We start from the raw sequence: 12,993 nt of genomic DNA, 5'->3' as shown, positions 1-12,993 counted from the left end.
TAGAATGCAGGTGATGGCTTTTAGGAGAATAAACAGAGTCAATGGATGGAGAGAGAGAGAAAGTGACAGAAAGAGAGATATTGAGGTAGTAGGGGGTGAGTAGCATCCATTGTCGAGACTATTCCCTTATAATGTAATGTGGAAATATGAGGATATGAAGTGAAATTTATCACAGTGTGATTGTTGACACAGTGCAGTCCTTTGATGTAATGTCATGTGAACTTTTTTTTTCTTCATGTTTGAATGAAAATATAATACAGTCCATTCACCTGAACTGTGTTCACAATTCAAAGCCATTGCCTTTTGGATGCCCTTTAATAAAATCGAGCAATGTTTCATCAGAGCAGAAAGATGCCAGTACATTGTGAGCATGGCATTTAGAAGACACATAATACAATTTCATTTGATGCTATTTAACAGGAGGGGGGACCTTCAAATGTCCTTTACATATTTTTACTTTTAAATGTAAGACAATACAACAGCCCAGTATTTCATACAGGATTTAGAAAATACCAATATACCAAGTGCACAATCAATCTGCAATCTGATGCAGAACAATAGATATATTGTGGCAATATAACTTGCCTTTTCTTACTGTTATGTCGATTCTGAAACTGCTGTCAAACATGCTGCATTTCATGATCTCATACCCAGTTTAAAAAAATAACGTCTATCAGACCGTGTCAGTTATCGAAATTCCAACATGATGACATTGAAAGCAACAGAGCACAATATCACACATGCACCATAATGTCTCTCACCCTTTCCTCAGTAGTATAGTCTCAAATGGCACCCTATTCCCTATAGTGCACTACCATAGGCCTCTGGTCCAAAGTAGTGCACTATAAAGTGAATATGGTGCCATTTGCATTTCATACTACAGGAGACTAGGAGAGACTAAGCTGGCAGCTTCCGCTTAATACGCCCTCGCTGTGCCCAACAAACAGCGTTTAGGAGGTAGACAAACCCACGCCCTGGGAAGTGGCTCGCTCTGGCCTGAATGGAGCACAGAACCACCTGGGCTCTGCCTACAGGAGCCCCTGTTAGACTATTAGATAAGCAGGCTGCAGCCCTATCAACAAGGATTCAGACTGCCAAAACAATGACTACTTGAAGATCTGAAGATCAGAAAAAACATAGCCACGGCAATAAACTAGACCAGACTTAGCCCCAGGGAACAGTCTAACCATGTCTAATTTCTGCTGAGGCAAATTACGGGGGAAAATAGGTGTGTGTGTGTGTGTGATAGAATGGCAGAGCTATTTTTCAAAAAGTGTCTATTTTACTCATTGAAGTGGATGCGATGCAAAATATGTAGGACACATGATTAAATTTAGCACTCTAGGGCTGGGACCTCACAATACTTAGGTGCCGATACGATATGTATTGCGATTTGATGTTCCAAGGATATTGCTCACTATTGGGGCATTGGTTAGAGCATTAGACTAGTAACCGAATGGTTGCAAGATCGAATCCCCAAGCTGACAAGGTAAAAAAAAATCTGTCGTTCTGCCCCTGAACAAGGCAGTTAACCCACTGTTCCTAAGCTGTCATTGAAAATAAGAATTTGTTCTTAATTGACTTGCCTAGTTAAATAAAGGTAAACAAACACTTAAAAAAAATGTCAGCTGCAGAGAGGAGAGCATGAGAAAACAAGTTTTTCACAAGTCAAGGTGAAAAAAGTGCTGAAAACATGTTGGCTCACTATTTAAAAAGAAGATGGAGAACAAGCTATAGGATTAAAAAGACTGGAGGTTTGGCTCAGGTATAGCCGAAAAGTGCTAGCTAACGCTACCTACAGTAGCATAAAATATATATATATACTGTATATACAGTGCATTCAGAAAGTATTCAGACCGGTTTACTTTTTCCACATTTTGTTACGTTACAGCCTTATTCTAAAATGTATTCAATTGTTTTTTCCCCTCATCAATCTATACACAATACCCCATAATGACAAAGCAAAAGCAGGTTTTTAGAATATAATAAATAAATATGTATTTATATAACATTTACATAAATATTCAGACCCTTTACTCAGTACTTTGTTGAATCACCTTTGAAAGCGATTACAGCCTAGAATCTTCTTGGGTATGACGCTACAAGCTTGGCACACCTGTATTTGGGGAGTTTCTCCCCTTCTTCTCTGCAGATCCTCTCAAGCTCTGTCAGGTTGGATGGGGAGTGTCACTGTACAACTATTTTCAGGATTCTCCAGAGATGTTTGATCGGGTTTAAGTCCAGGCTCTGTCTGGGCCACTCAAGGACATTCAGAGACTTGTCCCGAAGTCACTCCTGCATTGTCTTGGCTGTGTGCTTAGTCATTGTCCTGTTGGAAGGTGAACATTCGCCCCAGTCTGAGGTCCTGAGCGCCCTGAAGCAGGTTTTCATTAAGGATCTCTCTGTACTTTCCCTCGATCCTGACTAGTCTCCCATTCCGAGCCGCTGAAAAATCTCAACAGCACGATGCTGCCACCACCATGCTTCACTGTAGGGATGGTGCCAGGTTTCCTCCAGATGTGACGCTTGGCATTCAGTCCAAAGAGTTCCATCTTGGTTTCGTCAGACCAGAGAATCTTATTTCTCATGGTCTGAGAGTCATTTAGGTGCCTTTTGGCAAACTCCAAGCAGGCTTTCTCGTGCCTTTTACTGAGGAGTGGCTTCCGTCTGTCCACTCTACCATAAAGGCCTGATTGGTAGAGTGCTGCAGAGATGGTTGTCCGTCTGGAATGTTCTCCAATCTCCACAGAGAAACCTTGGAGCACTGCCAGTGAGCCTCGGGTTCTTGGTCACCTCCCTTCTCCCCCGATTGCTCAGTTTGGCTGAGTGGCCAGCTCTAGGAAGAGTCTTGGTGGTTCCAAACTTCTTCCATTTAAGAATGATGGAGTCCACGGTATTCTTGGGGAACTTTAATGCTGAAGAAATGTTTTGGTACACTTCCACAGATCTGTGCCTCGACACAATCCTGTCTCGGAGCTCTACAGACAATTCCTTCTAGCTCATGGCTTGGTTTTTGCTCTGACATGCACTGTCAACTGTGGGACCTTTAATAGACCGGTGTGTGCCTTTCCAAATCATGTCCAATCAATTGAATGTACCACAGGTGGACTCCAATCAAGTTGTAGAAACATGTCAAGGATGATCAATGTAAACAGGATGCACTTGAGCTCAATTTTGAGTCTCATTGCAAAAGGTCTGAATACTTATGTAAGTAAGGTATTTGTTTTTTTTTATACATTTGCATACATTTCTAAAAACCTGTTTTCACTTTGTCATTATGGGGCATTGTGTGTAGATTGAGGACTTTTAAAAATGTAATCCATTTTAGAATAAGGCTGTAACATAACAAAAAGGGAAAGGATCTGAATACTTTCCGAATGCACTGTATATATTTTTACAAATTAATACTTTGAGTCAAATATAGATCTAATAACTGTATCGATGGTCCCCTCCCATCACTATAGCAATCTGTAGTGTGCATATATTAAGCATTCAGAAGATGACCACAGGCAATTGTTTCACTGTGCTTTCAGGTTCAGTGACAGAGTTCCTCTGGCATTTTAGATTTTTTTTCAATTACAAAAAAACTGGTGCAACGTCGGATTCATAAATGTTGAATAAGAAACCAATCATCAGATCACATGCATAATTGGTCGCTCACAGACACCACCTCAGGTCCTGTAAAACAGAAGACAAAGATATTGACCAGTAGAATCCAATATTGGATTCTCTATTTGCTAACCCATATGGTCTGGTCTGGTGTGGTGTAGTCTTCTATGAGTAACTGATCAGTGGGATGAGATCTCCTGTCTGTCAGAGGAGAGAACGGCTCCTCCATTATTGGCCTAATCATCACCCCCACCCTGACCTTCACTGTGACATTCAGTTACCCCAGGGGCACCACACTCAGGTTCAGATAGCGGCGGAGGAGGAGCAGGGAATGTCCTTCAAGCTTCATACAACACTGAGTAAGCAAGAAAATACATTTCCATCCTATGCCTTTCACATCAAACCTTTTTGCCCTCAACTATCCATTTAAAAGACTTGAAAACAAACTGTCTTAAAAGAAAGGTTGCACAATATATATTCCACAACTAACAATTTAGATTGATTATATTCCATCTAAACAGTATGCAAAAGTTTATAAAATACGAACTTCTATTTTTGCAATTGGAATTACATTAATCAAAAACTCATACCAATACAGTGCCTTGCGAAAGTATTCGGCCCCCTTGAACTTTGCGACCTTTTGCCACATTTCAGGCTTCAAACATAAAGATATAAAACTGTATAGTGGAACGACATTTATTGGATATTTCAAACTTTTTTAACAAATCAAAAACTGAAAAATTGGGCGTGCAAAATTATTCAGCCCCTTTACTTTCAGTGCAGCAAACTCTCTCCAGAAGTTCAGTGAGGATCTCTGAATGATCCAATGTTGACCTAAATGACTAATGATGATCAATACAATCCACCTGTGTGTAATCAAGTCTCCGTATAAATGCACCTGCACTGTGATAGTCTCAGAGGTCCGTTAAAAGCGCAGAGAGCATCATGAAGAACAAGGAACACACCAGGCAGGTCCGAGATACTGTTGTGAAGAAGTTTAAAGCCGGATTTGGATACAAAAAGATTTCCCAAGCTTTAAACATCCCAAGGAGCACTGTGCAAGCGATAATATTGAAATGGAAGGAGTATCAGACCACTGCAAATCTACCAAGACCTGGCCGTCCCTCTAAACTTTCAGCTCATACAAGGAGAAGACTGATCAGAGATGCAGCCAAGAGGCCCATGATCACTCTGGATGAACTGCAGAGATCTACAGCTGAGGTGGGAGACTCTGTCCATAGGACAACAATCAGTCGTATATTGCACAAATCTGGCCTTTATGGAAGAGTGGCAAGAAGAAAGCCATTTCTTAAAGATATCCATAAAAAGTGTCGTTTAAAGTTTGCCACAAGCCACCTGGGAGACACACCAAACATGTGGAAGAAGGTGCTCTGGTCAGATGAAACCAAAATTGAACTTTTTGGCAACAATGCAAAACGTTATGTTTGGCATAAAAGCAACACAGCTCATCACCCTGAACACACCATCCCCACTGTCAAACATGGTGGTGGCAGCATCATGGTTTGGGCCTGCTTTTCTTCAGCAAGGACAGGGAAGATGGTTAAAATTGATGGGAAGATGGATGGAGCCAAATACAGGACCATTCTGGAAGAACCTGATGGAGTCTGCAAAAGACCTGAGACTGGGACGGAGATTTGTCTTCCAACAAGACAATGATCCAAAACATAAAGCAAAATCTACAATGGAATGGTTCAAAAATAAACATATCCAGGTGTTAGAATGGCCAAGTCAAAGTCCAGACCTGAATCCAATCGAGAATCTGTGGAAAGAACTGAAAACTGCTGTTCACAAATGCTCTCCATCCAACCTCACTGAGCTCGAGCTGTTTTGCAAGGAGGAATGGGAAAGAATGTCAGTCTCTCGATGTGCAAAACTGATAGAGACATACCCCAAGCGACTTACAGCTGTAATCGCAGCAAAAGGTGGCGCTACAAAGTATTAACTTAAGGGGGCTGAATAATTTTGCACGCCCAATTTTTCCGTTTTTGATTTGTTAAAAAAGTTTGAAATATCCAATAAATGTCGTTCCACTTCATGATTGTGTCCCACTTGTTGTTGATTCTTCACAAAAAAATACAGTTTTATATCTTTTATGTTTGAAGCCTGAAATGTGGCAAAAGGTCGCAAAGTTCACGGGGGCCGAATAGTTTCGCAAGGCACTGTATATTGCGGCTTTGACGTCAATAAAGCAACATTCTGCTGGTGCCTTTGGTGATGGAGGTGAATCGGGTAAGTAGGTAGTAAAATGCCCAAGGTGTTTTGTCATGTTATGTTGCTAGTAGATGATAGATAGTTGATAGATAGTTGGCTAAGTTCACCGGGCCATGCAAAACAAACTGGCCAACTCGGATCTAGCATGGTGTTTGGGGGTGAAATAAGCTAGCTAGCAAGCAAGCTAGAAAAAAACTCCTGCAACCATGCACGTTTGCAGAAATGAATGGTCAAATACCAATAGGATTAATGTCATTGTTTATTTCAAGGTATGTCTTTGTTTTTGCTTAACTGCCTGATCTTTATTGGCCAATAAGTTGCAGGATATCATGGTAGCCAATGTTTGTTAACCATACCTTGATTTACTGTTACTTCTGCTAGTAACGTTAGCACTCATGTTAGCATGTGGCTAGCTATGGCTACCATCGGCCAACAACACAGTTTTAGCTTGTTTGGTTATAGATGTTCAATGTCTACTACAATGGTAAAGGTTTATCATGATTTTGTTTAACAATACAAGAAATGCTGAACTGCTAATAAGTGATGTGTTTCAAGACTGCTAGTGGTTAGATACAGTGCATTCGAAAAGTATTCAGACCCCTTGATTTTTTCCACATTTTGTTAGTCTTCTTCCCCCCCCCCTCAATCTGCACACAATAGCCCATAATTACAAAGCAAAAACTGGTTTTCAGAAACATTTGCAAATGTTTTAAAAATAAAAAACTGAAATATAATGGTTGTGGGTGAACATGGAGTACAGGAGGGGACTAAGCACACACCCCTGAGGGGCCCTCGTGTTGAGAATCAGCGTGGCAGATGTGTTGTTGCCTACCCTTACCGGTCCAGAATCCATTTGCAGAGGGAGGTGTTTATTCCCAGGGTGATGAGCTTTGTGGGCATTATGGTGTTGAACATTGAGCTGTAGTCAATGAACAGTATTCTCACATATGTGTTCCTTTTGTCCAGGTGGGAAAGGGCAGTGTGGAGTGCAATTGCAATTGAGTCATCTGTGGATCTGTTGGGGCGGTGTGCAAATTGGAATGGGTCTAGGATTTCCAGGATGATGGTGTTGATGTGAGCCATGACCAGCCTTTCAAGGTACTTCCTGCTTTCGTTTTTTTTGCTTGTAAGCTGGAATCAGGAGGACAGAATTATGATCAGATTTGTCTAATGGAGGTCGAGGGAGAGCTTTGAACGCCTCTCTGTGTGTGGAGTAAATAAAGGTGGTCAATAGTTTAAAAAAAATATATATATATTATTTTTTCTTCCCTCTAGTTACACATGTGACATGCTGGTAGAAATGAGATCAAACTGATTTAAGTTTGCCTGCATTAAAGTCCCCGGCCACTAGGAGCACCACTTCTGGATGAGCAAGTTCTTGTTTCATTATGGTCGTATACAGCTCATTGAGTGCGATCTTAGTGCCAGTATCGGTTTGTGGTGGTAAATAGACAGCTATAAAAAATACAGATAAAAGCTTTCTTGGTAGACATTGTGGTCTACAGCTTATAATGAGCTACTCTAACTCACAGGGGGTAATACCTTGAGACTTTCATAACATTAGACATCACGCACCAGCTGTTATTGATAAGTAGATACACATCACCACCCCTCGTCTTACCAGAGGTAGCTGTTCTGTCTTGCCGATGCACGGAATACCCAGCCAACTGTATATTAGCCGTGTCATCGTTCAGCCACGAATCTGTGAAACATACGATATTACAGTTTTTAATGTCCCGTTGGTAGGATAGTCTCAAACTGAGCTCATCCAGTTTATTCTCCAGTGATTGCACGTTGGCCAATGGAACGGATGGTAGAGGCGGGTTACCCACACGCTGACGAATTCTCAGAAGGCACCCGGATCTGCGCCCACTGTATCTCCGTCTTTTCTTCATGCGAATCATGGGGATTCTGATATCCAGAAGCTCTTTTCGGTCATAAGAGACGGTAGCAGAAACATTGTGTACAAAATAAGTTTCAAACAATGCGAAAAAACAAAATGGCACAATTGGTTTGGAGTCAGCCATCCCCTCCGGTGCTATTCTAGTTCTTCTCTTGATGTCACTTTTCTGAATGTTTTTCTGACATGACATTTCTCCCAAAATACAAATATGAAGGGATATGTCGTATTGGGACTTTTACTTGGAAGGATGAAACCAATCAGAATGTTTAACAGCAACCTAATTATGTAATGTTCCCTTTAAAAGTCTGAGAGGAGGATGAGCTGTCATGATGGAATCTTGACACGGGCCCTTTAAAAACTTCCCCCTTTCAAACGGGTCTTGTTTCAAGGTCAGTCAATCAACCAATATTTCAGTCAACTGTAATCAATGCCTGACTGGGAAACTAGGGGTTAAGGAATCTGATGTTTTTGGAAGTCTTGATTAAAGATTATCTGTGGGTAGGAGCTAGCCTATAATGGATTGACTGCGGGTGGAAAACAGTGATAAAAGCGATGTGTCTGGACCAAGCATCATGGGAAAAAAGGAAATAGGCCCACTGCACACTCAAGCAAAGACGCAAACACACTGGCTCCTCAGTAAATGGACACTAACCACACATTGAGACACTATTGGGACAAATTAGGGTCCTGTTTTGACAGAATACAATGTCATGTGCCTTACTCAACCCAAGTTGGTCAACTAACAATGTGAATCCTATGAATCTCACTGAGAAGTCTTCAGATCCAGCAACAGCAAGAAGTTTGGTGTAATAATACTGTGGATGAGAATCTGTTTCTTTGGCTCTGCAGGTGGATGATCCTCTTAGTTTGAGTTAACGGATAAGGTAAATGCCACCCCAGACATTTGACCTGACGTATTAAGGGGGGAGTAGGCGAGTCATTAGCAACTCTTAAGGTCTTTCAACCCCAGAACACACTGACGTCACTATTACTAGTTTGGGGATAAGTGTTGCTATGGAAATGCTGGGTTACTACAATGGTGAATCAACGTGTTTGCTAAGAAGTGGTCCATTTAATGTTATGACAGGGTTTTACCATAAACCGGAGCAGTTGAATAATTTTTGATTGGGAATACTTTGGTATAATCAGCCTAAATGGTTCATAGTGACCCCACAAAGATGAGTCTCCACCAGAAAAATGTTGCACAATACACACACACACACAACACGATTGTTACTGAACATGCAATCAAGTTGGAGCATTCCATTGGTTGTCTGATTAGACAGACTCATAAATCCCACACAACATTTTCCGCTGCAGATTCTATTCAAAAGGATTCCACGGCGAGAGAGACAGAGTTTAGTGCTTAAGAGGTCAAATGGTTAATTGAAAATCAGAACGAGCTTCTAGCTCATTGTTTGTCGTAAATTGAATTGAGAATTACAATAAAAGGATAACTAATTCGTTTGTGGATGAAATCCCTTCTGGGTTAAAGTATGTATACAAAAGAGACACAGAATATTCTGTTGTGTTGGCCCCTTGATGCCATACTAGGCTATTATTGCTATTATGTGCCAGACAGCCAGGCGTGTTTCTTAATGTGTCTGTTCTGTTTTGAGATTGGAAAGATGTGATATTGGGGGGGTAAAACAACATGAACGTGTTTTATTTTCTCCAACGTGAACAGCACTAAAACCACCAAACCTGGCTGTTAATTCTATATCTCCACCCAGGTTTTCAGCAACCTTGCTGACTGACCCCCATATTGTTCCAAGGACTATCTGTTTCTGATGGAAAAGCTACAAAATAGTTTTTTCATCCCACTGAGCACACCTAATGAAAGAGACAGGTAGGGGGTCTGGGAGGTAGCACCACTCCACTGAACACACCTGATGAAAACAGGTAGGGGAGGGGCTGGGGAGGATGGGGAAACAGGATGGCATCACAGAGGAGTAAAAGAAAGCAGAGAGAGGAAGGGAGGGAAAGAGAGCATGTGGCGCCACTCTACTGAACACACCTGATGCTACTCATGCTGCCGGTCTCAGATCCTAGCTTGCATCGCTCCAGTTGGGTGGCGACAATCTGCCGTTCAGCTTCCAGCTCTCGAGTCAGCCGTTCAAATTGCAGCTCCTGTCGAAAGACATGAAAAAGTGATTATCAGTAAGCATACCTGTATTGTGCTACATAAGATCTAGCTTACTGTATGTATTCATGCAATTATGCTTAAGAAGATTGACAATTCAAATGTTTCGAAACATCCAGTGAGTATAAGTCTAAATCATATACAGTGGGGTCCGAAATTATTGACACCCTTGAGGAAGATGAGCTAAAATTACTGTATAGCATAAATAATTCAAATAATTAGCTATTTTGTTTGTTAAAAAAATGATATTTTATATTAATACAATTGCTCAGAGAAAGAGATTTTGTTGAACAAGTAAATGTACTTTTTTTCTCTAAAAGGTAGGGGTCAAAATAATAATTGCCACCTGTGTTTTCAATACCTTACCTGGTGAGGATAACGGTACTGAGCCTTTCTCTGAAATGTTTTATGAGATTGGAGAACACATTAGGAGGATCTTAGACCATTCCTCCATACAAAATCTTTGCAGATCCTTGATATTCTTTGTCTGCGCTTATAGACTGCCCTATTCAATTCAAACTACAGGTTTTCAATGGGTTTCGAATCCAGAGACTGAGATGGCCATTGCAAAATATAGATTTTGTGGCCAATTAACCATTTCTTTGTGGATTTTGATGTGTGCTTGGGGTTATTGTCTTGCTGTAAGATCCACTTACAACCGAGTTTCAGGCTCCAGGCAGAGGCAACCAGGTTTTTGGCTAAAATGTCCTGGTACTGGGTAAAGTTTGTGATGCCATTGACCTTAACAAGGGCCACAGGACCAGTGGAAACAAAATAGCCCCATAACATTAGATTCACCACCATATTTTACAGAAGGTATGGAGTTATTTTCTGCTTATGCATTCTCATTTTGACGACAAACTCACCACCAGTGTTTCATGCCATCTGACCAAAGCACCAGTTCCAATCCAAGTGTCAATGCCGTTTAGCAAACTCCAGACGTTCACATTTGCAATGACCATCTCAGTCTCCGGGCTTGAAACCCATTGAAAACCTGTGGTTTGAATTGAACAGGGCAGTCCATAAGCGCAGACGAAGGATATCAAGGATCTGGAAAGATTATGTATGGAGGAATGATCTAAGATCCCTTCCCATGTGTTCCCCAATCTCATAAAACATTTTAGAAAAAGGCTCAGTGCTGTTATCCTCACAAGGTGAGGTAGTGAAAACAGGTGTCAATAATTTTGACACTACCTTTTTTAGAGAAAAAAAAGTATTGCTTCTTAAAAAACCATCTCTTTCTTTGAGCAATTATATTAAAATAATATAATTTCCCAGTTATTTGGAGCATAACTCAAATACTGAGCTATATTTTATCTAGTTTATTCAGTCATTTTTGCTCATCTTTATCAAGGCTGTCAATCATTTCAGACCCCACTGTATATTCACATTTGGAGATGAAAACAACACTCATAGAAAAAAGGTGCTCTCTAGAACCAAAAATGGTTCTTCAGCTGTCCCCATAGGACGACCCTTTGAAGAACCCTTTTTTGGTTCCATTTAGAACCCTTTTCCTCTGACACCGCATGGTGGCAGAGGAAAGCCCCCCCAAAATTGTCAGAGACTCCAGTCACCCAAGTCATAGACTGTTTTCTCTGCTACCGCACGGCAAGCGGTACCGGAGCGCCAAGTCTAGGACCAAAAGGCTCCTTAACAGCTTCTACCCCCAAGCCATTAGACTGCTGAAAAATAATCAAATCGCCACCAGACTATTTACATTGACACACCCCTTCCATTTGTTTTGTACACTGCTGCTACTTGCTGTTTTATTATCTATGCATAGTCACTTCACCCCTACCTACATGTACAAATGACCTTGACTAACCTGTACTCACGCACATTGACTCGGTACCGGTACTCCTTGTATATAGCGTTGTTATTGCTATTTTATTGTGTACATTTTTGATTATATTATATTTTACTTTAGTTTATTTGATAAATATTTCTTTAACTATTCTTGAACTGCACTGTTGGTTAAGGGCTTGTAAGTAAGCATTTCACAGTAAGATCTACACTTGTTGTATTCAGCGCATGTGACAAAGTTTGATTTGATAAGGGTTCTACCTGGAACAAAAAGGGTTCTCCAATTGGGACAGCCACAGAAACCTTTTGGAACCTTTTTTTCCAATAGTGTAATAATTTGTGTTGATGTCAATGGTAGATTAGGCAGACACTCTTATATAAAATTACTTCCAGTAGTGAGTTCAAACATTTTCATACTGGTCCCCCTTGGGAACCATACCCAAAACCCTACCGTTGCAAGCACCATGCTCTACCAACTGAGCCACACTGGACCATGAGCCACATGGGACCAAACTACAGTTGCCAAACAAAATCACACCACTGCTTATAACTATAAGAAATCTAAGATGTGTCAAATAAATCATATCAAGCTCAGGGCTCCAGCTATGCATTTGATTTGCTAACTTGTTAGCTAAGTTGCTAGATGTCAAGATCAAGCTTCTTGGTTACAGCAGAGACATTAAATCCCTTCCTGGACCAAGATCCCGATTGTCCCTTGTTTTGTGCATAAAATAAATAATAATTGCGCCCTCTGTGTGCACTTCCGGTAATACCGTACACCCTGGTATGGTACAGAAACAGTATGTAACATCTGGATACCGCCCAACCTTAAATCTGAGCAGCCAGTCTCATTTAGGGCGCTTTCACATATCCCCTTATGATCCGGATTCTGGAGCGTTTGGTACCCTGATCCGCGCTATAAAGCATGTGTGAAACGCAAATGAACTGAAATGAATCCTGGACCTGCGTGAGTAAGGGGTCCAAGATCCAGGACCAGAGTACCAGTTTTTGTGACACGGCAGCGCAAGTCGCGTGGAACTTTTTTTGCCCATTGTAAACAAGCTAGCTCGCTAACATCACGTAGAATGTGCGTCTTGCTTATCGCACCCTGAAATTGATATTTTCAGGTCTTGCGAAAGCAAAAACGTATTCTGTCAAATTCTCACAAAAGCTCCAGGAAACCGAACCAGGGTACCGAATTTCATATGTGAAAACTCCCTTAGTCTCAGGCAACTCCAGTCAATACAAACTGTCCACTTTTTTTGTGACAATGCTGAAATGAGTCCAGTGCCCACAAGGTCAA

The 12,993-nt window shown here is 41.1% G+C and overlaps 1 protein-coding gene across 2 annotated transcripts in view; it reads right to left on the bottom strand.

The window, feature by feature from the left end:
- LOC109872260 (catenin delta-2-like) overlaps nucleotides 1-12,993 on the bottom strand; it is a 101,393-nt gene that overhangs the window by 67,141 nt on the left and 21,259 nt on the right. For both annotated transcript variants that reach the window (XM_031806940.1, XM_020463438.2), the window contains one exon: nucleotides 9,762-9,874. In XM_031806940.1, the coding sequence (XP_031662800.1) occupies nucleotides 9,762-9,874 (113 nt within the window). The remainder of the gene's footprint in view (nucleotides 1-9,761; nucleotides 9,875-12,993) is intronic.

This window comes from Oncorhynchus kisutch, linkage group LG27 (assembly GCF_002021735.2).
Source record: "Oncorhynchus kisutch isolate 150728-3 linkage group LG27, Okis_V2, whole genome shotgun sequence".
NCBI lineage: Eukaryota > Metazoa > Chordata > Actinopteri > Salmoniformes > Salmonidae > Oncorhynchus > Oncorhynchus kisutch.
The sequence above is the reverse complement of the archived record's forward strand: the minus strand, read 5'-3'. Positions and strand labels throughout refer to the sequence as shown.